The 23,441-nt window shown below is 38.7% G+C and overlaps 1 protein-coding gene across 2 annotated transcripts in view; it reads left to right on the forward strand.

Annotated features, from left to right (window-relative positions):
- Plod2 (procollagen-lysine,2-oxoglutarate 5-dioxygenase 2) overlaps positions 1-9,726 on the forward strand; it is a 67,908-nt gene extending 58,182 nt beyond the window's left edge. Inside the window, exons 12-20 of one of the 2 annotated variants that reach the window (XM_051140008.1) lie at positions 787-912; positions 2,899-3,040; positions 4,156-4,218; positions 5,145-5,258; positions 7,269-7,334; positions 7,882-7,986; positions 9,014-9,160; positions 9,261-9,386; positions 9,536-9,726. In XM_051140008.1, coding sequence (XP_050995965.1) covers positions 787-912; positions 2,899-3,040; positions 4,156-4,218; positions 5,145-5,258; positions 7,269-7,334; positions 7,882-7,986; positions 9,014-9,160; positions 9,261-9,386; positions 9,536-9,691 — 1,045 coding nt within the window. In that variant the 3' untranslated portion in view covers positions 9,692-9,726. The remainder of the gene's footprint in view (positions 1-786; positions 913-2,898; positions 3,041-4,155; positions 4,219-5,144; positions 5,259-7,268; positions 7,335-7,881; positions 7,987-9,013; positions 9,161-9,260; positions 9,387-9,535) is intronic. The other variant, XM_051140009.1, reaches the window with a different exon arrangement.
- Positions 9,727-23,441: the final 13,715 nt, after the last annotated feature.

Genomic DNA, 23,441 nt, shown 5'->3' on the forward strand with positions numbered 1-23,441 from the left:
ACGTATGCATTGCTCCGAGGCCAGCTTACAACTACAACCCAGTTTAAAAGTCATAAAACACCGAGACAGATGGTAAAGTGATTAGGACTTGTTTTAGGAACATTGCCTCAACACCATCTCAGCCCATCTGCCTGTGTTGTTTTTCACTCAACAAATATTCATTGGCTACCGTATTACAGTAGAGAGTTCAGCTGGCCAGCTAAGCATGAACTCGCTTTAAATGCAGTGAAGTAGTTCAGTTTGACTCCCTTAGATGTAACTAGTGTACTGGTAAACATTTATTTCAATACTTTGTTAGCATTTTTAATAAATCTTCCTTTTTGTTGCTCTTTTTAATTGACATGATGGAAAGTTTTCAGTCTATCCATTGAAAGAAAAGATGCCGTGATTAATATTTTTGTGTGTCGCACACACACACACACACACACACACACACACACACACACACACACACACAAATTTTGTTTGTTATAATAAGTTAAATAAACGTCACTATGTTATGTCTTGAAAAATAGGCCGGGCATGATGGCGCACACCTTTAATCCCAGCACTCAGGAGGCAGAGGCGGATCCTTGTAAGTTCAAGGCCAGCCTGGCCTACAAAGTGAGTCCAGGACAGCCAAGGCTACACAGAGAAATCCTGTCTCGAAAAACCAAAAAACAAAACAAAACAAAACAAAAAGAAAGAAAGAAAGAAAGAAAAAGAAAAAAGAAAAAGAAGAAAGAAAAGAAAAATATACAACTCTGATCCTTTAAAAATTAATAATAGTGTGTTTCCCTTTCTTAGGAAGATCATTGCTCCTCTTGTGACACGTCATGGAAAGTTGTGGTCCAATTTCTGGGGAGCACTGAGTCCTGACGGATACTACGCTCGCTCTGAAGATTACGTGGACATCGTTCAGGGGACTAGAGTGTGAGTTGTCTGACTTAGTCATATCACATACGATACCATAAAGACCCTGTCTTACTAATATTACTTGAAAAATCGTCTTTTTGCTCATCTTTTCATTGTCCTTACTGTAAATTTGAAAACATGGAGACCAAAGGATACTGGAACATTTATATAAAAACAGTATGTATAAATTTTAAGTTAGAAAGCATTTCTACATCATTAACAGGACAACTTCATTGTTGTGTGTTAATTCTTGGTTGCCGTGGGTACCCACCTATTGGTAGAGAAGAGTAGAGATCTTCCCTAAAAGTTGGGAAAGACAGTTTAGCTAATTCATTTAGTAGCTCCAATAAAAAGTTGTCTTGTCTTTAGAATGAATAAATACAGACATAATTCACAGAATACAAAAACATCCCAACATTCCCAGTTGCATGAGTTGACTTTGTTATTGACAGTGGTAGCTTTTTGTTTGTTTTGTCATCTCTGTGTGTAATTGTATACATAAAAAGGTAGGAAACTTTACTGACATCCGATTACCATCCTTTAGATGTTTCAAAAATACACATGCTACAAATTCAAGTGTTCAACTGATATGTACTTCCTAGATGATAGCTGATATTTTCTAAGTTAAAAATTAATCAAATATCAAGAGTTTTGTTAAGGAAATACTGGGCAAGATGTCATTCTTTTTTCCAGATGTGCTCAAGTCCTAACTGCTTTGTCTTAATTATCAAACTCAGTGAAAAACTGGAATATACTGTGACATCAAAAAGGAAGTGCCCATAGATTAAATACCTTGTATTTTCCTTTAGGAAGTAGTGGACGGGGTAAGGATGAGCCTAGAAGCTTTACATCTGAATGATGCAGCTATGATAAAGTTTTTGCTAGCTGATAGCATGGTAGGTAAGAAACTAGTATTACGACAACTCTTTTATTTCAGTTACTTAAATGACTCTAAAATGACTTACGTAAGCCACATATTTGATGCTGTCCATGGATTAGATGGATGTGGAGGCTGCCAAATGCAGGATGGTGCATCCGTGTTGACTGTAGGAAGTCATTGCTATTTCTTTGTACACAGTTGGTTTCCTGCCTGGTTTCTCCACAGGAGAAAGTCAAGAGGCTGATAGGGACCTTGGTTAGTGAGTGACTTGTTGGAGGGCACCTGCACGTGTGCCCTTAGAAGCACCGTGCATTCCATCATGACTAATGCTTGAATTTACGTAAAAAGTCATATAAGGCTAAGGGCCTTTTTATTCATTAGATTTTCCCCATCAAAGTAAGATGAAATGATGTCTTTACACTTCTTTGGTCAAGATTTTTCCCTTTCTGTTTTCTAAACATGACAGACACAGGCCTTTAGGCTGGGAAGTCTCTTATAGAAAGAGCCCTGGCAGAATGGGGTTGGGAACGGTGAAGAAAGAGAAATGTCTGCCATCACTTACACTTCCAGCTGTTTTTCCTCATGTCTTCCTCATCCACCCAGATTTAAGGAAATTCAGGAGAATATGATTTAAATGTTTTGTTTTGGCTGCAGTTGGATGAATACCCTCAATTGTAGTGCTTACAAAGTTCTATGGTATAAATGCTTCTCTTATGGCCTACTTAATTCTTCAATGCAGTCTTTGCACTGATGTCTGCTCTAGGGAGCTGGGCCAGCTAGTGCCAGCACACCTTTTGTTCTGTGTCATTGCTTTAGCTATCAGATGATTGCTGTTAGACAGAAGATATTCTGACCTAACTGACAACGGTGTCACGAAAGGCCCACAGATAAATACAACCTAAATTAAGTCTCTCTGTAGATAACAACTTCTTCTAAACATCATTAATATATATAATATTTCACATTTGTCAAACATCAGCATATGTTTTACCTACAGATTACTTTATATATATAAATCCTGAACATGTACAAAGCATCTATTTAAAATATAGACATGAAACACATTTTTTTGTATGTGTGGTATTTCTGGAATATATACATATATATATTTTTTTTACTTTCAGAGGAATTTGGAATGTCCCCTACATGGCTAATGTGTATTTAATTCAAGGAAAGACACTCCGTTCAGAGATGAATGAAAGGAACTACTTTGTCCGTGATAAATTGGACCCTGATATGGCTCTTTGCCGCAACGCTAGAGAAACGGTAAGATGCAGAGCTGCAGCTCGCTTGAACATTCTGATCAGATGGCTTGCTTTTCAGTCCGTGTGTCACTGTATTTGGATGCCCCCTTTTTATCTTTCATTTGTAAATACTAGCCAATTTTTTTGGTTCTATATTTTTTTGGAGACTAACATTTGAGACACAGTTTTGAAATGTTAGACTAGGCTTGACTCATAGACCAGCTTAAGAAGATTTTAATAGAGGCAGAATTAAGAATAAGCTTTGTTTTTTTAAGAATATGTCTTGACTCACATTTGAAATTTTTTTACTAAAAAATTGAGTTTATTTAATATTAATCTGAACAAAATGTGTTTTACACATTTGATAAGCATATATTCATGTTATAAAATCAGTGAATATTTTTAAAATGTATCCTATAATATTAGTGATGACACTCTTACAAAGCAGGTGCCTTAAACTATGGAAATAGTCTATTTAATCTCTGTGAAAACTTGGTGATACATTAATGTTTTAGAAATGTTATTTCTACATTAATACTTATAGAAAGCTATAGAAATGCTTATAAAAATATTTTTTTGAAATGCACAAATGTGTTTTTACTCAGAAACATATTTATAAGATTTTCTGCTTCAAATATTGTTATTTTTATTTCTCAATTTATATAAGCAGTCATGGCCTTAGGAATATCAGAAAAGTTGGCAAGTGTTTTTTCTTAGTTTAACAAGGCATGTGTTGTTCCGGTATGTTTGTGTTGACTATGTATGTACCTGTGTGCATCCTCACTGAACGCCCTCAGTACCTTTGTATTTGTGCTCGTGTCTGGCTGAGTTCACTCAACAGTGCATCAGGAATGGCCTCTGTTACTCATTTTTTCCCCTTTGTCTTAATTATGTGTCTAATGAAGTTTTGCTAAGGAATGAGCTTGGATATGTGTTTCGCCAAACACGTCAAAATAAAACGGAGGGGGTAGGCTTGAAGTTCTTTGTGGGCTCTGCAAGCTTTGCTTGTTTTGCATGTGATCCGGGAAAGACATTTCACAATATCAGCTTTTTATCAGAGCTGCTGTATTTATTTACCAAGATGCCTGACTAATGGGGTGTACAGATCAACTGACCCAATGCTTCTCTTCATTTTAGACCTTTCAAAGGGAAAAAGACTCCCCTACTCCGGAAACATTCCAAATGCTCAGCCCCCCAAAGGTGTTATTTTTATTTACTTTTTCTTCTTTTTTTCTTTATGTAATTATATTAGATATGCTATTTTGAGTGGCAGTAAAGCCACTTTCTTAAGAGGCTCCTTGGCATTGACTGGTGAAATGTTGGTACTCATGAGATCCTTACCTGTTCATATGTGTGTTGTGGGATTTTGGAGGAGTGTTGCTGGGTGTTCACCTCTTGGGTCATTGAAGTAATTTCCATTTTATAGTTAGCAAGTAAGAGAAATGACCACAAATACTAGGATTTTTGGGGTGCTGTGGAGAGCGAATGGAGTAAGTGTAAAGTACATCTCTACTAGAGATGGCATTTGGGAACCTGCCAAGGTGTTTGTTTGCTGCTAATCTCTTTATAATAAAAGCAGGTACAAAGAGACATCCTTGGCCCAGAGCTGTCGGCCACATTCATGTGGTTTAGGGCAAAAACGGGAGAGTTCTCTCTTAGACCATTACATGCCTGCAGAATTGTGCTGGGTGCTGAAACCCTACAATAGAGGAATACAGGACACCAAGGAACAACTTCTGGCACCTTGAGGTTGCATAAAGATTGCATTTCTTTGAAAGGAACCGAAGATAAAAAGAAGATACACTTCATTGCCTGTTGATGTCTGAAATACTTTTCTGCTTTTGAACAGGATTTTTTTTCTATCTGTATCTAGGTTCACTGAGACAGTAACAAAGCAGCCCAGCAGCCGAGTCTTCTTCTTTTCAGTTGTCCACTAGGGCTATTAGTTTATGTCTTGTCTGAATTTATAACAATTTATCTGAAATAATACATGTTCTATGAAAAATTAAAATGCATGTTTATGAATTAAATATTAAAAAAATTGAAATCAATACATTCTCTGTATTTTCCCCATGATTAAATGTTTTGTGCTTTGAGTTTAATACTGCTGTTTTTTTGGTATATAGGGTGTGTTTATGTACATTTCTAACAGACATGAATTTGGACGGCTGTTATCAACTGCTAATTACAACACCTCTCATCTAAACAATGACCTCTGGCAGATCTTTGAAAACCCTATGGTATGCTCATTTTCAACTCTCTTGTTGCATATCTTCCTGTCACTCTAAATGGGTATAAATCATGTAATAAGACTAAAATATAAAATTTATTTATTTATTTAGATTTTTTAAGATAGGCTTTCTCTGGGTAGCCTTGGCTATCCTAGACTCACCTTTAGACCAGACTGACCTTGAAGTCGCAGAGATCTGCCTGCCTCTGCCTCCCGAGTGCTGGGATTAAAGGTGTGCACCACCACTCCCAGCACATAAACATTTTTAAATGTGTACAGTTGTATTTTATGATCTGTAGTAGTTCTCAACTTGACCAAGAACTTTTGAAAATTAAGATACACATTTCCTTAAAGGAAGGGAATTTATCAGTTTTTTTTTCTTTCTCCCAACATTTCTGCTTTCTGTATTCAAAAGTATTATCAAGTTTTTAACCATTAATTAGAACAAAATGAATAGCATACATATGTTCAAACAGGGTAGGGTGGGATGAAAGAAGCTCAGTGACTAAAGGTATGGCTGCAGAGTAGAACTCTTCCCCTAGCATGCAAAATGTATTAGGTTCATTCCCAGCTGTCCCCACTCCCCACAACACACACACACACACACACACACACACACACACACGCACGCACGCACACATACACGAAGATATATCAAGAAGTTAGTTTGGGGGAATACCCATTATTTTTCCACTTAGTAAAGTGCTACAACTTTTTTTTTCTTTTTGTAAATATATACTGAAGATAGCCAAAGGAAAATGCAGAGTAAAGCTTCCTCCCATATGAAAAAAAAATGCGTTAAGTTGAAGAAATGTGCTGAAATAGTAATAGCTCCTGGTCTTGAGTTTTTTAGGGATCTCTTTCTTCAGTAGGCTTAGCCTATTTGTCCCTTGAGAAAGCTTTCTTGAGTAGTCATTTCACTTACCTTGTCTTTAAGGTCTCTTCTCTTGCCAGCAGTAAGTGTTGAATTGCAGCCTCCAGCCTCCTAATGTGGGTAGTCTTTGATTTTACAGAAGTAGTAGGATTCCAAGAGCAGCTTTGAACACTGAATCCTCTGTTGGAGAGAAAAAAAAATTTTATTTTTGGCATTTTGGTATTTTAAAAGTACCTTTGTTCTATGTTTACCTGCATATCTTCATCTTTAATGGGATAGAACTGGAAATGGTTTTCTTTGTCTTTTTTTAAGGCGAAGATAGAATCTACTCACATAACTTGGGTTCTGAATTTTTGAGTGTTCCCGAGGGGTAGAATTACTTTGTTATAGCTTGCAGGTGAGCTTTATCATAGATTCCTGTGGGAACTCGGCTCTCCTGAGAGGACACAGTGCAGTGGCCTCTTTTCTCTTCCCATGGTCTTGCTTATTCTCTCATACTTCCGTCTGAAGATGCACGATGGCGGAAAATAAACACCTAGGGGTCTCCCGTTTTGTAAGTGCGATCATAATTGACTCAATGACCAGAACGAAAGGTGTTTTCGAATGAAGAGTTAGTATTAATGCCCACTATAAAACATTAAAACCTTTAGCATCAGCTAAGGTAAAATGATGGCCCAGCTCAACTGCAATGGGAGGTCTGTATCCAGGCAAGGGGTTTTCTCTACCCTTAGGACTCCGGGTTACATTCTCAGTTCTGTTCCTTGTGTTTAAACATCTGTTTCCTAAAAACGGCTTATAAATCTTATCCATTATAATACTATTCCGTTTTAATAGCTTGATACCTGAAAGTTTATAGATAAAAAGCTTGGTTCCCCGGGATGGTGGACGCATACACAGAATCAGGCGAAGATGAACTGGTTCCTGAAAATTATCATTTCATCCAGTTACATAGTTACTTATAAGTTATATAAATATTTCTACAATCTATATGCTTATTAATGGAAATTTTATTTTTTTAAATGTGTTTTCTCTCTCTCTCTCTCTCTCTCTCTCTCTCTCTCTCTCTCTCTCTCCTCCTCCGCTCTCTTCATTTCTCTCTCTCTCTCTCTCTCTCTCTCTCTCTCTCTCTCTCTCTCTCTCTTTTAGGACTGGAAGGAAAAATATATAAACCGTGATTATTCAAAGATTTTCACTGAAAATATAGCCGAGCAGGTTTGTGCTAGTAGTTACAACATGGTTTTTGTATAATTTCCACAAAGTCTTACCTAAATACTACTACATTAGCAGACAGTTCAAATGTGGAGAAACAGTTGGTTAGGTTATAATTCATGAGGTTTACTTACAGCTTTTAATTTGCTTAATGGAACCTAGCATTTAAGACCTCACTGTCGTCAAAAACATGCAGACATGCAGCTGCGCACCAGAGCTTCATCAAGCCACGGAAGCTGGGGGACTCTTAGTAGACGGTTGGACAGTGGAAGGTTACCTTGGGAAACGATGGGTCATCTCTCTTAAAGAGCCAGTACTCAGAAAGACAAAATGTACTGTACTTCAGTGTTCAAAACTGTCAGTTGGGTTTGTTTCTGAAGAAATAAAGTTTCACTGATACACCGTTGTTTTAGGCATGAAGAGGAACAAAACACACTACAATTAAACTATTATGAAAGTATCTTCTAGTAAAGTTTTTAAAAAACAATGCATACACATTAAGAGCTCTTACTGGTGCTGCCCTGTCTTTTAACGACGCACTGCATTGCAGCCTTGTCCAGATGTCTTCTGGTTTCCCATATTTTCTGAAAGAGCCTGCGATGAATTGGTCCAGGAGATGGAACATTATGGCAAGTGGTCTGGGGGAAAGCATCACGTGAGTTGTAATTTTACAGAACCGAGTGAAATGGGGAGGGAAGGGATTACAAAGGACATCTTTCTTTTCAGTTACGTGTGTCTCTGAGACCTTGATCTAAATGAGTTAGCCGTGAAGAAAACTTTTTAGTCTGGTTTTACTGATTACTAATTGTTTTAAATTACTCTCTGCCTGGGTCCCTTTCTCATTTATAAGAGTAATTACATTGTTTAGCCTTGAGGGATCAGTGCCCTCAGATTGGAATTGATTAGGAAATACATTCCTTTACCTATCAGTGCTCTTTTTCAAGTACGTCTTCCTGGGCTCATCTTTCTACTGCACTGTAGTGAAAATGCTCAGACAGACTCCATTTGACTGTCAGCATGAGTTTTGTTTTTTTTTGTTTTTTTTTTTGTATATGTGTAAAATAGTAAGGTTGAATATGTGATTCTGCTTTTTATTTACATTCGGTTAGAAACTTGGCAGGAAGTAATACCAGCATTGATTCCACATGTGTCTCTTTAAGAAGCCACAGGGACAGCCTGTTCTTGAAAATTACACTGGCGTTTTGGTGGGCTAGTTTGGAATCTAACTGCATTTGCCAGACTTGCCTCACATCTATGTAGCTAGGTGACCAAGAAGAGGCACACTGAAAATATGAGGAAGAACTCACCGTTCAGAGAAAGACGTGGCTTTCACCAAATGAAAGCAAGGTTTGCAGGGTCAATGACGCAAAAGATCACATGAGTGGAATCTACCATGAGGGTGATTATAAAAAATTATTTTCGAGGATGGTGTGAGGACTTAGAAGGTCCATTTTAATCAATTTTCTTGTGAAACTTATATCTACAGTTAATAAGTAGAAATGTGTTTTCCAGCTAAAGCTCGCTTCAACACTCATAAAGGTCATGTGCAAAGCTATGTTACCTAAATGGTCTTGATCTCCCTGTACAGACGGCAAGCCATAAACAACTGTTCATTTTATTATGATTCCTGACTGAAAAATGCCAAGGTAAACAACGCAAATAGTCTTTAATGCTATTTCCAGGACAGTCGAATATCTGGTGGTTATGAAAATGTTCCCACTGATGACATTCATATGAAACAAATCGATCTGGAGCATGTTTGGCTTCACTTTATCCGCGAGTTCATTGCTCCAGTGACGCTGAAGGTCTTCGCAGGGTATTACACAAAGGTATCTGTCCCACGCCTCCTCCTGCCTGCTCAGTCTCTCTTGGCCCTGCATGAGCATCTTTTCATTGTTAAGCAAATCCTCCATTGCATTGCCTTTCTAGGGATTTGCAATGCTGAATTTTGTAGTGAAGTACTCACCTGAAAGACAGCGCTCACTCCGTCCACACCATGATGCCTCAACCTTTACCATCAACATTGCTCTAAATAATGTAGGAGTAGATTTTCAGGTAATTATGGCAAACATATTAAAAAATGTTTTCCAGTGACTGTGGCATCATGGGAAAGGCTGTTTAGATGGCACGGTTTGAATACTGCTGCTGATTGAAAGTGTAAAATAATTAAGTTGATATATTTGTTTGTGCTTACCTTTCTTTAGGGAGGTGGCTGCAAATTTATACGGTATAATTGCTCCATTGAGTCCCCACGGAAAGGCTGGAGCTTCATGCATCCTGGGAGACTTACGCATTTGCATGAAGGACTTCCTGTTAAAAATGGCACGAGATACATCGCAGTGTCATTTATAGATCCCTAAGTTATTTACTTGCCTTGAACGGAATCATTCTCTGAGATGGAGGACTGACACGAACATGCCTCTGAAGTTGTGCTTGAGAAGATGAGAGGAATATTTAAAGGATGCCAACAGAACAACTTCACTTTGGGCCAAACATTTGAAAACTTTTTATGTAAAATTGTTTGATGTTTCTTAATGTCTGCTCTGAGCCTTAAAACACAGGTTGAAGAAGAAAAGAAAGGAAAAAAAGTGGAACTTGGTATTTATTTCTATGCTTTAATTTTCTCTGAAAATAATGACAGTTTATACAATGTTTAGGTACAAAGGCATGAATGATAATAAACAATCCTAGTCATATTTTCTTACTTAAGGAAAACCTGAGATTTTATTTATCAGTGAGGAGAAGTATAGAAAACGGTTATAAAGGAAAAGCAGCAAGTCTGGAAATGCAGAATTCTGAAGCTTACTGAATTTATATGTAATTAGTAAGTCATGTTGACCTCTGCCTGGGTCTGTTGTTCAGTAATTAGGAAGGAAAGCCAAAGAAAATATTACACAAAGCTTTTCCTCAAGAAACCCTAGCGCAGACAACCAGTGGGAGCATATCCGTTGGAACTACAAGCATGTAAGGCAGATACTCATTTCTGCTGGAAATTAGACCCTTGTGTTAATCCAGAGCAAGCTCTCGGGGCAGTTGATGTCTTTCTGCTTTGCAAAGTGCTTCAAATATAAACTCCCAAGTGTCCTTATGTCAAAAGGATTGTTTGTTTCCTTCTGGGTTTTTTCTTAGTTATAGAAAATAGTAAGAAAAACAAAAAACAAAAAACAATTTCATTGAGACTAATGAAATGTTTTTTAAAAATAACGAAAACCAAACTTCTTCAGTACTTGAATTTTATATCAGGAAAATAAATAGTTTGAGCCTTGGTTTTTTGGTTTCTTGTTGTTGTTATTATTGTTTGTTTTTTTCCCCTTAGGTGATCTCTGTTACTTTTTTCCTGGGGGTAAATACTTTTTTTCTCCTCACCATAATCTATTTCATCATTCTTAGTTTTATTAATTTTCCTTTATCCCAGTTTTAAAAAATTCCCACAACAAAAATTTTGATTTCAATTTTTAATATTTCTCAGAACAAAGTTTGAATATCTTTGTTATAGCTACTGTTTTTAATTTTAAGGTTACACTTGAAAAAACTTCATGGTGCCAAAATTAACTTTTCTAACTCTGTGTGTTAGAAAATGATGAAAAATAAAATAATTTTTAAAAATCATCATGCTTTTCAGTATTATTAATGGTTCTTTAGAAGGGGGCTGTATCATAAACCAGTCTGAAAGCATATCTGTATATAAAAGTCATTATTATTTCATTTAGCTTACTATATCAAAATTGCTACCTGAACTTTAAAATTCAATTACGCATAAATCATTTAGTAATGCTTTTTGAATTTAAGTGTACTTCAGACAGAGTGTTCACAGTATGCAGATCTGGTCTGGCACTGGTGCCATCCAGGTGAACCAGACTGTAAAGCAAGAGGAGTTAGCCCCACACCCAGTGCTACACTGTTCGGAGCACGGCAGGCGTGGGCTCCTATGTGACAGAGGCCCTAGGCTGCCACCGAGCGTAGTGAGCCATGCCACGTTTCCAGAAGTTCAATAAAGACAACCAACTTAGCAAAATTTTCTGTTTTTGAAAAAATCTCATTTAGGGAAACTATATATTGTTTAAAGTCTTAGAATCCTAATTAGTGAGAGTAACCCTCCCACAAGTAGACTATACAATCTAAAAGATGAAAAGAACATGAGATATCCTGCTAGACGGAGGAAACTGACGGAGATGGCTCTGACAGGAAGTTCCTGAGGTCACTTCAGAGGCATGGCTTGTGCGTTCTTTTTTCGGGAACAACAAAATGGCAGATGTCTCTACAAAAGAGGCATATGAGGAAAAAAATCAGACTATTAGAGTGCAGTACCAGCTATGTTAAAAACAGACCTCCCTGTTTTCACCCCCTTTTGTGTGTGTGTGTGTGTGTGTGTGTGTGTGTGTGTGTGTGTGTGTGTGTGTAAAGTATTCTAGGGAGGAACATAATGGTGTGACCTCTTGGAAGAGTAAATAGATTTTGTGCTTTTGGTTATTTTTTTTTTTTTTATAACTGAAATCTTACCCAAAAAATGCATTTAGGCGTGAATGGAAAAAATTCAGGAATATCATTAATGTCTGTATGATAAGAGGGCTTTTAAGTAATCGTGTTGATGTCATTTTGTTCCAAGTTATTTTTCTCCTTTTCTAGTCTTCTTTCTTCCTCTTCCCTTTCTTTCCTCCTGTTTGAAACCAGAGCCTTTCACTCTCGTCCTTTTTACACCTCTAAGGTCTGCTTTTGTTAACTGTTAATGCACATGGAAGTCAGTATGAATATTGACCCCTAGAATAAATAATTAATTATTTTCTGGTGACTCAGTGTCAGTTCTGCTTTACCTATGAAAATCACTAACTTTTTATTGGTAATTTTATAGAGTAAAAGTATGGAAAACCACACATCTTTGTATCAAGTGGGGCTTCTTGTGATAGAAGCAGCCCACGTTCCTGATTTCCTATCTGAGTGTACACTGGTTAACTTGCCTGCTTGCTGAGGACTAGGGTGCATCTCATGTGCTAGTGTTTGGATGTGTCATTCGTTCAGGGCATAGGACTATTTATACACCAGATCTCTTTAAACTGCAGACAACTCTAATAGAATTTAAAATTGCTGTCCACAGTGGAGCGTCGGCCTGGGTAAGTAGCTTTGTTTCACTAGATGCTGTTTTTGGAAACTTAAATTATTTAAGACATTATGAAAGCAGGCTTTGTCAGCACTGTTTTTCTGTGGCCGTTCAGAAAACAAGTATAGACTTAGTATTTCCATTAAGAAAAAGACATTGGGGGACAACAAGGAGAAAAATCCATAAAGGGTTTTTTGTGTGTGTATGGTGCATGAATGAAGAAATGAGCTTTGGATTCAAATTAAAAAGTAATGAAGAGAGTAGAAAGCTGCATACAAGCATGTTTCTAAAATGCAAATTGAGCTGTGGACTGGGCTTCAGGTCCAGTGGAATGGTTCTTGCCTTATAGGTACAAGACCGTGCATTCAATTGTGAGAGTTGGTTTTCACGCTAACAATGTATAATGTCCATATTTATTCATTTAGTATATAAAGACCATTTAATGTGTTCTGTCTTCACCACTGAAAAATTGGTGACTACTTTTGAACATTGATTGTCTTCTTAAATTAGTAATTTCTGCCTATATAATGGTAAAAACCACATCATTAATTTAAAATTAAAATAGCATCTTATAAAGAAAGGTTTCCATTGTAAAGTCTCATTCTAGAGTAAACGCTACTTTGTCACTTCGAATTAAGGAATGGGGAAGGTTCCCTGTAGATTTGTGGCAGATAAACCATTCTGTGCATGGTTGGACAGTAACTTTTGAAGTAATTTTGAAAGACATTCCTTTTGGTCAGTGTTGCTCAGTGATCAAGACTGTAGTAGGATCTCTTAATGGAGCCAAGGGAATCAATTGTGCCCTGGTTGCATCTGGCCGAGCTCAGAAGCAGCAAGGGCAGTCCTGAGCACGCGGAAATCCATTTCCTACTGAGCATAAGCAGTGCATCATTGGTTAATTGGAAATAGTGTGTGCTTTCAAAACTAAGTTAGCCTTTTTCATTGTGTTTTATTAAATTACTCTCATCTGGATTTACATGGTTTATAAGTATTTCCAAACTGTGACATCACAGCTCCACCTTGTGGTTAGAAGCCACAGATGATAGCTTCTAATCAAAGCAAGATGCAAAAACTTTAATTTTCTTTTAGTTGTTGCTGAGCATTTTTTCCTTGAAAGCTAGTATAAGGAAGATTACAGAAATGAGGTTTTTTAAAGCAGTTCTTTTTAAATGTCGTGTTGTGCTGTATAGCAATGTTTTAAAAAAGCAGGAATCACAACACCTTATCTCAAAGAATGGGCATGCTTCCAGTTAATGCTGATGACAAGCATTGTCCTTAACTTTACCTACTTTATAGTCCTTTCATCTATGACCAGTAGGGACCGCTAGCCTGTCCTGCTAATAAAACTTGTCTAGACGATGTCAGATGAAGGTACAACTCATAAGTATTGGAGTCCCCAAGTTCCATCTATACCAACGCAGGAACAGGTCTGTAGGCCTCTACTGTGCAAAGGAAAATCCTTTGAATTGCTCTATGGGGAAAAGAAATAAATAATAATTGTGAGTGATCACCAAAAGGCTGATGGTTGTAACATTAAGGACAAGATTATTGTGGTTTAAAGAAAAAATAGGAACTGGATGACTGAAACTCTGAAAGCTACGGTAGTTGCATTTTTGACATTAGTGGTGTAAATGGAGGGAGATTGCCCAAGGAATTCCCAGGTATGTCTGCTTTGCATGTTCAAAGGTTCACAGCCACCCTTTCCTTGTGGCTTGGATGCTAGTGCAGTGGTTCTCAACCTTCCTGATGCTACGACCCTTCAATATAGTCCCTCGTATTGTGCTGACCCCCAACCATGAAATTATTGTGTTGCTTCTTCATAACTGCAATTTTTGTTACTGTTGTGAATCATAATGTAAATATTTGTGTTTTCTTATGGTCTTAGGTGACGCCTATGAGTCTTTGGACTCCCAAGATGTCACAATCCATAGGTTAAGAACTATTGCTCTAGGATGCCATCTTTACACTCATCGGTGAGCCTCCAGGACAAAGAACGGGAAGCATTGGTTATTGGGAAGATTGAATGCTTGTGGCGGTGAGCTGTGGAGCTGGTCCTGTATGGGTACTGACATGGGCTGTTGTGAAGTCACTGCCCTACACATCAAGTCCATGTGGACCCTGTAGAAGGAAAAAAATTCATCCAAAGGTGATAGCATTGCTTCCAAGTTGAATTACAGAAGAACTTACAGTGTTAGTTCTTTGGACAGTGACTTTCAGGGAATTATCTCCAGACTCCAAAGGCTGATTTTTTTTTTTTTTTTTTTACAAGCTCTGCCAGCAAAGCTGAGCACCCGCTTCAAGCCAAGTCATCCTCTAAGAGGCACAGTCCAGCAGAGAAAGTAGAGTGATAACAATGTAAACCACGAGGCTTCCATGGGAAGCAGCCCAATGCCCTGGTGCCTCCTCTGGATACTGGCTTTATTTACATTTCCCCCTCAAGTTCTTGAGCTTCCCAAGGGCAGAAATAAAGGCTCCTCTCTCAGTAGCCTTCCCAGTTCTGGAGCCTCTTAGACATTCTAGCCCCCCCCTCCCCCCCCCCTGTCTGGAGCTACAAAATACTTAACTGTGAGTAACTGGGAGGTGCTTTTATTTGTAAAATTTTATTGTGTTTGAACCAGTACTTGAAAAGAGGTTGTGTGGGAGCAGAGGCTTTGAATTGAACAGGTGAACTTTTTTTTTTTTTTTTTTTTGAAATGCACGGGTCTTTGTCTGCAAATACAATGAAGGTGTACCGTCTGTCCCAGAATAGAGCACCACACATGTTATCCAAGTTGGAGAGAGTGATGCATTAAAACTGTAACAAGAACCCACTGCCCCTGCTATTCTCATTATTTATTGAATTTATGAGTGACCTGCTCACTGGTGGCCATGTGGTAGACTTCCAATAGGCATTTTAAAATCAAATGAATCTGTGTTACACATCTTAAAATAGTGTATTTTTATGTTCTTCAAAAAGTGCTATGCCTATAAACTATCCAAAAAGCCCCCCATTTAACCCTCTAACTCTGAAGTAAAATAATTCTAAACTAGCAACCTGTGACAAGAGTGGATTCAGATGCTGAGGAAGAGAGTAGCCTTGATGTGTTTATTGGAACCACACGGTTACCATGGATACTCACGGTATTGCTCACCCCTCTTGGCTGGCGGATTTGGCCAAACACCATTTCGTCATCTTTTCAGATTGGTCTAAGATATGGGATAAATACTACTTAGGAGAGTTAAAACTACAATAATGTTGAAAGAAAAAAAAATTAAAAGGCTAGAACTTAGAAACACTTCTCGTTGAAAGGTAGACATTAGTGAGTCACATAATCTTAGAAAATAGCAATTTTGTAAAAGTATGAAGAGGCTATTTTTAACTTTAAAATTCCTATAAGTGAGTTGATCATGTGTAAAGAGAACTTGCAGTGAATTCAAGGGAAAAGTAATGATGAAGATAATAGTCAGGGCTCAAGGGGGGAATAACATGATTATTATTTTTATTCTTGATTTAAAAAAAAAAAAAAAAAAAAGAACCAGGGTCTCAGTATGTAGTCCTGACAGTTCTGGAGCTAGCTATGTAGACTAGACTGGCATTGAACCCAGATCTTTCTGTCTGCCTGCCTCTGCCTTCTGAGTGCTGAGACGACGCGATGGGATACCACTGCCTGGCTGAATATTCTGATTTTATTACCCAGCTGTGGGGCTGGAGAGCTGTGGGACCCAGAGGAGGTCATATATCCTGGTAGCCAGGTTAAACTCCCTTTCGCCTTATAAGGTCATGTCTGACAGCACTTGAAATTCTCCCACAAAGGTTTAAGTAGCATTTTTACACCCCGCCCCGCCCCGCCCTCCCACCCCCGCACCCCCCCACCCCCGCTCCAATTAAACAAACTGCCTCACTGAAGCTGTCTCCCAAGAAGTCTGTTGTTGCTCAATGCACTCACAGCCCTCTGAGGTCTCCTTCATCCCCTGCCATTACAGGCCCCCCCCCCCCCCCCCCCCATCCCTGTTTCCTCTCTTAGGATCCACAGATCACTGTCCTGTGTGGAATGCGAATGTGCCTTAAAGTGGAGCCTGAATGGCACCCAGCAGATGTGGAAAAAATTGACATGAATTCATACGTTAAATAGCCTTTCTCTACTGGTTCTGGACATTTGTCTTGGCAGTGTTTTTTGGATAACAGAGTTTGCAGTACATTTTGTAAAAATTTAGTCCAGCTTTAAACGACTTGTGGTCTAAAATGAGGGCACCACTAATTCCAAAATGCGGACTTGTCTCTGCGACATCATTGATGGCTCTTAGATGCTTGTGGCCCTGGATGATGGCTGATGCTTCAATTCTGTGATAATTACAGGTACTCACTGAGTACAAACGCACTTCCAGATTCCCTGCTTTGTGACGGGTGGGATCATGTGACTCTGGATCACTCCCAAGACAAGCACTTAGCACCCATTTGGGACACCTTTTAGTGCATGCACACCGAGTTACTCTTGGAAATAAGTATGCTTGAGCACTTCAAGACATTTGTATGAGAACTAAAGTTGATTATGTTACTTAAGTAACTGAGGCTTAACTGAGTTTGCCCAGCAGTTGATTACAGTGTAAACTGATGTCCTCCAGGTTCTCAGACATTTGAATAATTGGTCCCCAGTAGGTGCTACTGTCTGGGGAAGCTTAGGAGGTGTAGCTTTGCTGGATGAAATATGTCACTAGGACAGGCTTGGAGAGTTCAAAGCCTCCCATTGTTCCCAGTTCTCTGCTTGCTGCTCACAGCTCCAGGTGAGGGCTCACAGCTCCAGGTGTGGGCTCACAGCTCCAGATGTGGGCTCACAGCTTCAGGTGTGAGCTTGCAGCTGTTTCTTCCTCTTGTCTTCCTGATGCCATGCTTCACCACTCTGATGGTGACAGATGCTTACCCCCTCTAGAGCCCTAAACCCCAAATACACCTTTTTCTTTATAAGTTGCTTTGGTCATGATGTTTTTTGTTTTGTTTTGTTTGTTTTAACATCTACACAAAATGTGCTAACACAATAGTGATGAGAAGAGGAAAAGATAGAAATGGATAGTCACTGACTTACCAGCTTAGGTTTTTTGTTTTTTGTTTTTTGTTTTTTTTTTTTTTAGCTTTTGGCAATTCAAAAGTAATATACATGAAGTATAAAAATTTTGAAATTTTATATTTTCTCGGGTTATTGGTGCACATAGTACTGCCTCTATGTTGCAAAGTATCATTTGTGCTGGGCTTCCCAAAAAGCCTGGGCGCAGGGGCGTGGTGCTCTGCACTGCTGTGCTAGGGTGTCAAGCTTGTGCTAAGTACACTTTTTTTTTCACTTTCTCCTTTTTTTTTAAATTTCATTAATTTATTCATATTACATCTCGATTGTTAGCCCTTCCCCTGTTTCCTCCCATTCTTCCCTTCCTCTCACTTCCCCCCCTTCTCCCTCTCTTATGTCTGTGATTGAGGGAGACCTCCTCCCCCTATATATGCTCTTAGAATATCGAGTCTCTTCTTGGTAACTTGCAATCCTTCCTCTGAGTGCTCAATTCATTGTGTAGGTTGGGATATAACTCACATCTGTATGTGTTGAATCTCAAGTCATTAAATGATAGCATCATCTGAAGACTTTAGTGATTGAATTTGTCATCTAAGAAGAGAGGTGTATAGGCAGTGGCAGTTCACGTTCTATGCACTTCCACCCTAAGCCGAGCCTTTCAATCTTTCCTTGTTGACCACCCACCCACTCTCACCCACGTGAAGTCTTCCTGTAGTGAGTGAACCCATTTGTGGAGTCTCAAGTTACAAACATGAAGGAGACACCACCTTGCACTGCAGACCAGTGGAAAACAAATTGCAAATTTCTCTTCAACTATTAAAAGTCTGCCATTTGTGAGTTCTAAGAATAAGTTTGTATATCAACAAACAATGTCAAAACACACACACACACACACACACACACACACTAAAATGTTTTAAAATGTTAATATTTGTAATCATAATTACCACTCTGATTAAGATGGCTTATAGAATGTAATTGCAACTTAGATTAAAGTTCCTGAACAGGTCTATATATACATTACAGATGTGCCTTGTTCATATTCAGGTGACATGAACTAGGGGGAGACTGACAAATTATATTAGACGGGGGAAATCACCTTGCACAAATACATCATCAACCTAGAACTACAATTTAAAGCCACAAAGAAAAATGTAATTGGGTAGCTTTCTATGCTAGCCTCAAAAAAAAAAAAAAAAAGGAAGTTATGAGATTGATAATGAGGAGAACAAAATCTTATCGGACTACAAATAGCCCATAATAAAATACAACTGGGCTGTGCAAAGGTTCGTGTTGTTGGAGTTGATCGGCTTCTGTGAAGTCTATGAAGATGTGCTTTCAAAAGAAGTCGGCACAAGTGTGAGGCAGAAAGCAAGGACTGGAGAATTCAGCTCCTGATACTCCACCACACATGAGGTAGTTAGAAGTAACGCTGTGGTCTCTCCCTCTAGGTTAAAGAGAGCTTTGGCTCTCTTCTCCTTTTTCCAATAGATCAAAGCAGCTAGATTTAGCTCATGTTCCTTTAATTATTAATGTCTGGGAACTCTCAGTGGAAAGATTCTGTAATCAATTCTGAAGTTTTAGTTTTCAGGGTTAAAGTTTCTTTATAATAGTGTACCATGGTTGCCTTTAGCAGTCCTTTGACCATGTTTGTAAAGGATGCTTGGCATTTCCTCTATAAGGAGGTGGTTCTTTGGTCAAGTTTAACAATCAGTGTCTCCTGTTCTTTTAAACTCCAATGGACACGGGTGAGGATGGGCTTTGGCTGCAAGAAGGGAGTTATTTACCGAGCCTCCTCTGATGTGCGGCCACATCAGAAAGAATCTCAGCTCTCATCTGTCTGTTTGTTTCACTATTATTTGTCTCTTTAATTGGCCTCTTGAGGCCATGTGGCTGATCCTAGCTTTTCAGGCTTGTTGGAGCCCAGGCTCTAATCCTTACAATTCCAGTAACACTAAAAGCAGAACAATGTTTTAAGAAAACTGTGTTTTAAACAGAAATTAAGCCACTACATCTATATTAAGGTATTGAATTTGACCTTGGGAATTTCAGGATGCCTAATTACAGCTAATTTAGTTCTGGCATGTAATCTTCATTTAAATTTTAACTTTTATAGCATTTTTTATGATTTACTTTAACTTTTTAGTTTTGTCTTCATCTTGTATTTTCTATTTTAGAACAACCCTTTATTTTAGAGTGTATATAATTTTTAATCTTTTAAAAATATTTTTATTAGTTTATTCATATTACATCTCAATTGTTATCCCATCCCTTGTATCTTCTCATTCCTCCCTCCTATTTTCCCCTTACTCCCCTCCCCTATGACTGTGACTGAGGGGCACCTCCTCCCCCTGTATATGCTCATAGGGTATCAAGTCTTTTCTTGGTAGCCTGCTATCCTTCCTGAGTGCCACCAGGCCTTAAATACATTTTTATCTAAAAGAGTTTTTTCTTTAACCTGCTTTTGCTTTTCTTTAGCAAAATACTTATACAATGTTTACTTTTCTTTTTCTCATTTAACAGCTTTATTTTTTGCTATTTATTATAGCATTTAGGAAATGTGATCTGATGAGATGGCTCAGCAAATGAAGGAGGTTGCCCCCAATCCTTAAACCCAAATATGATCCTTAGGATCCTTTTCCTGGAAAAAAAGGAAAAAGAAAAAAGAAAAGAACCAGCTAGCAAGACCTTTGTCATATAGAATAACTATTTCATGAAATCACAAGAGTTTCAAACTGATTAAAATGTCGACATCATTTTGAATTTCCTGCATGTTCAAGGTGTTGATCTGTATATATCCAGTAAGCGGAAACAAACAAGGAAAGAAGAAAAGGCTTGGACATTGATTGACCAGTAATCAATGTTTAAAGATATGTATACATTTATCACATTCTAATCCAGTTCTGACTAGCTCAGCTCACACCAGTAGCCCTCAGTGCTGCAGGCCATGCCACGTGGACAGTCCTAGGGTTTTCTCTCCACAAATCTCAGGACAAAGAGTAACATTTCTCGCCAATTTATGACCCTGGGTTAAACACAGGACCAAGGCTAGTAATTCAGCTTACCCACAAGAACAACCCGTTTTATTTGTGTCATGACTGGGTATAGCTAGCACAGCCCAGAATCCACTGGGCGCTGTTGAGGGCTCAACTGTGTTTTTTGGAGAACTTTGTCTTATGGACACTTGAACATAACTCTGCAGGCACTGCAGTTTACTTTTATTTAAGCAGTTTACATAGTTGGGATGGGGAGGTGCTAAAGCTATAAAAAATAACATTATAAAAGACTATAGTGGGGGAGGAGGGCCCACTCGGTCTTACACCTAGGAGAGGGAAGTAGAGTGAAAGCGGGACGGAAGGAGGAATGGAAGGATACAAGTGGTAGGATAACAATCGAGTTGTAATATGAATAAATTAATTTAAAAAGATTAATACTGTCAATAATTTCATTTCAAGATAGCAGTTCTGTTCTTTACCTGTTTTATCATCAACTTCTCCAAATATCAGAGTGTAGGCATGTGTGCGCAAGTTTCTCCTGTAGTGAGGGTGGAAAGTGGAGAGGTGGGGTCGTACTGTAGGTGAAAAGACCATGCCACTAGGAAAATGAATTTTAAATAACTTTGGTAACATCTTTTGGACCTCTTGTGTACCATACACTGTGGACAAAAGGTACAAGGTTTCAGAATATCAAGATTAAAGCCAGCAAAGATTTTAGTGTAGAATTTTTTCTTTGAAAAGTAAAGTAATTTCATATTTGCTTGTTAAATCTCATACAATTTTAATTTGGTAAGGAAGGACGCAATAATAAATGATGATAAATATGTCATGGATATATATGTGAAGGCAAAGAAAATTTGGCCAAGTAGGTGACTAAGATGGCTGAGGAAGCTGATGCACACTTGATGCGATGCACACAGAAGAAGAGAGTGAGAGAGAATTACCCAACACACATAACCAGGTTACAGTTTGGGAAGCTGGCCCATTGGTACCTCCTTCAACCATGAGGGAAGCTTGTTTGCTTTCAGGGAAGGTGGCACACTTGTTTAGTATGATGAGCCATACCTTCAGGGCCAGGCTTTGCCTATAAAAAGACAGGAGTGGGGATCTGCAGTGCAAAGGTGGTTATTTACCGACACACACTTGGGTGAAGACCTCACCCACTGAAGGAGCATAATGAAGCCTTCTGTAAGGGTTTGTGCTAATCACAGAGCAGGGGAGTTTGAGAATGATGAGGTTTCCCTCTCCGTGATGCTGCAGCTGCCAGGAGGCGGGCCCCACACCCATCAGTTATCCCTGGAGGTCTGTTCCTCTTGCAACTTCAGCCTTCCTCAGAAGAAAGGGGTTTTCCACGATATTTGTGTATTTTCTCCTCTGGTGGTTGGATTTCAAAAATTAGATTTGACTATTGCGAAGCAGAACTTGGAATGATGGGATTTAAAAAAAGGCTAATTCAAACTTTGTCACTTTGGCCTATCTTTGTCTCTTCAGTTTTCTTTCTTTCTTTCTTTTTTTTTTTTTTTTTTTTTTGGTTTTTGGAGACAGGGTTTCTCTGTGTAGCGTTGGCTGTCCTGGACTAGCTTTGTAGACCAGGCTGGCTTCGAACTCACAGAGATCCGCTTGCTTCTGCCTCTCGGGTGCTGGGATTAAAGGCGTGCACTACCACATCCGGCTGTCTCTTCAGTTTTAATAGTAAATGCTACACACACATCTTGTCCCACCAAATGTTAGGGCTTGTTGACTGATGCTGTGAATAGCAGCAGACGAATATAAAGATTTGGTTAAAAATACAAGCTGTATGAAGCATGTTTAATTAAATTCTGGTGGGCCAAGAGAACATAAAAGAAATTTGCATTTGTGTATAGCTACTTAATGAGTTTACTTACATCTCTAAGCAATTGCAGGGGACTGCTGGAAACAATCAATATGCCGGTTTCCAAGACTAAGCAGTGCTGCAGGACTCAAGGGCTTGAGCATGCTCCAGTGTCAGCAGGTAGTTTCTTTCTTCCCTCACTCCTGGTAGTAGACATCTTTGACTTAAAAACAGATATAGATAATATTTATAAAACATGTTAGTCATGAAATGGTACTCACGACTGTGAGCTTTCTCTAAACAAACTGAGTGCAGCTCTGCAACAAGCACTTCTCTAACGTCTGCAGACATCTGCCGAGCAGGGGACTGAGTTTTTACTTTGAAGTACCTGATGGCCCTATGTGCTACTCCATAATATCACTCATTTCGTATTTTGCTGTTAAACCTTTGACTAGTTTTAATAGAATGCTGTTCCTTCCTGGCAATTTATTTACGTATTTATTGTCAGTTCTTTTTGTTAGCTCATGCATACTTACTTGTCTGCTGGTTTGCTGAAGCATTCAGTCATTAGACAACATTTGTCACAACAATGGCATCAAAGTGGCTGACCATGAGAACTCCAACACCGCATTCGTAGAAAGACGCTCTCCACAAAGGGGACTGATTTCACCATTTTCGTGCACGTTATAGGTGCAGTTTCTGGACATCCATCTTGTCCTTTCTCTTCTGCTTGTGCTTCTTGAGAGTGACGTGAGACTTCTTTTTGTGTGCGGCACCACGCAAAGGTCTCAATGCCAGATGAAGGGTGGTCTTCTTTGAAATGTTGTAGTCAGAAGGAGTTTGTCCATCTTTCAACTGCTTCCTAACACATCAGACTCTGCTGAGCAGGAGGAGTTCCTTCCTGATCATGGATCTGAGCCGTTACATTTTCTATGGTGTCAGGTTCAATCCTAAAAGCGATGGTCTTTGCCAAGTGTGGTGGCACACACCCTTAATCTCAGCACTCAGGAGGCAGAGGCATGCAGATCACTGTGAGTTTCAGGCCAGCCTGGCCTACAAAAGGAGTCCAGGACAACCAAGGCTACACAGAGAAACACTGTCTCAAAAGACAAAAACAAAACAAAACAAAAAACAAAATAAAACAAAAAGTGATGGTCTCCTTCATCAGTC

This window comes from Acomys russatus, chromosome 32, assembly GCF_903995435.1.
Source record: "Acomys russatus chromosome 32, mAcoRus1.1, whole genome shotgun sequence".
Classification (NCBI taxonomy): domain Eukaryota; kingdom Metazoa; phylum Chordata; class Mammalia; order Rodentia; family Muridae; genus Acomys; species Acomys russatus.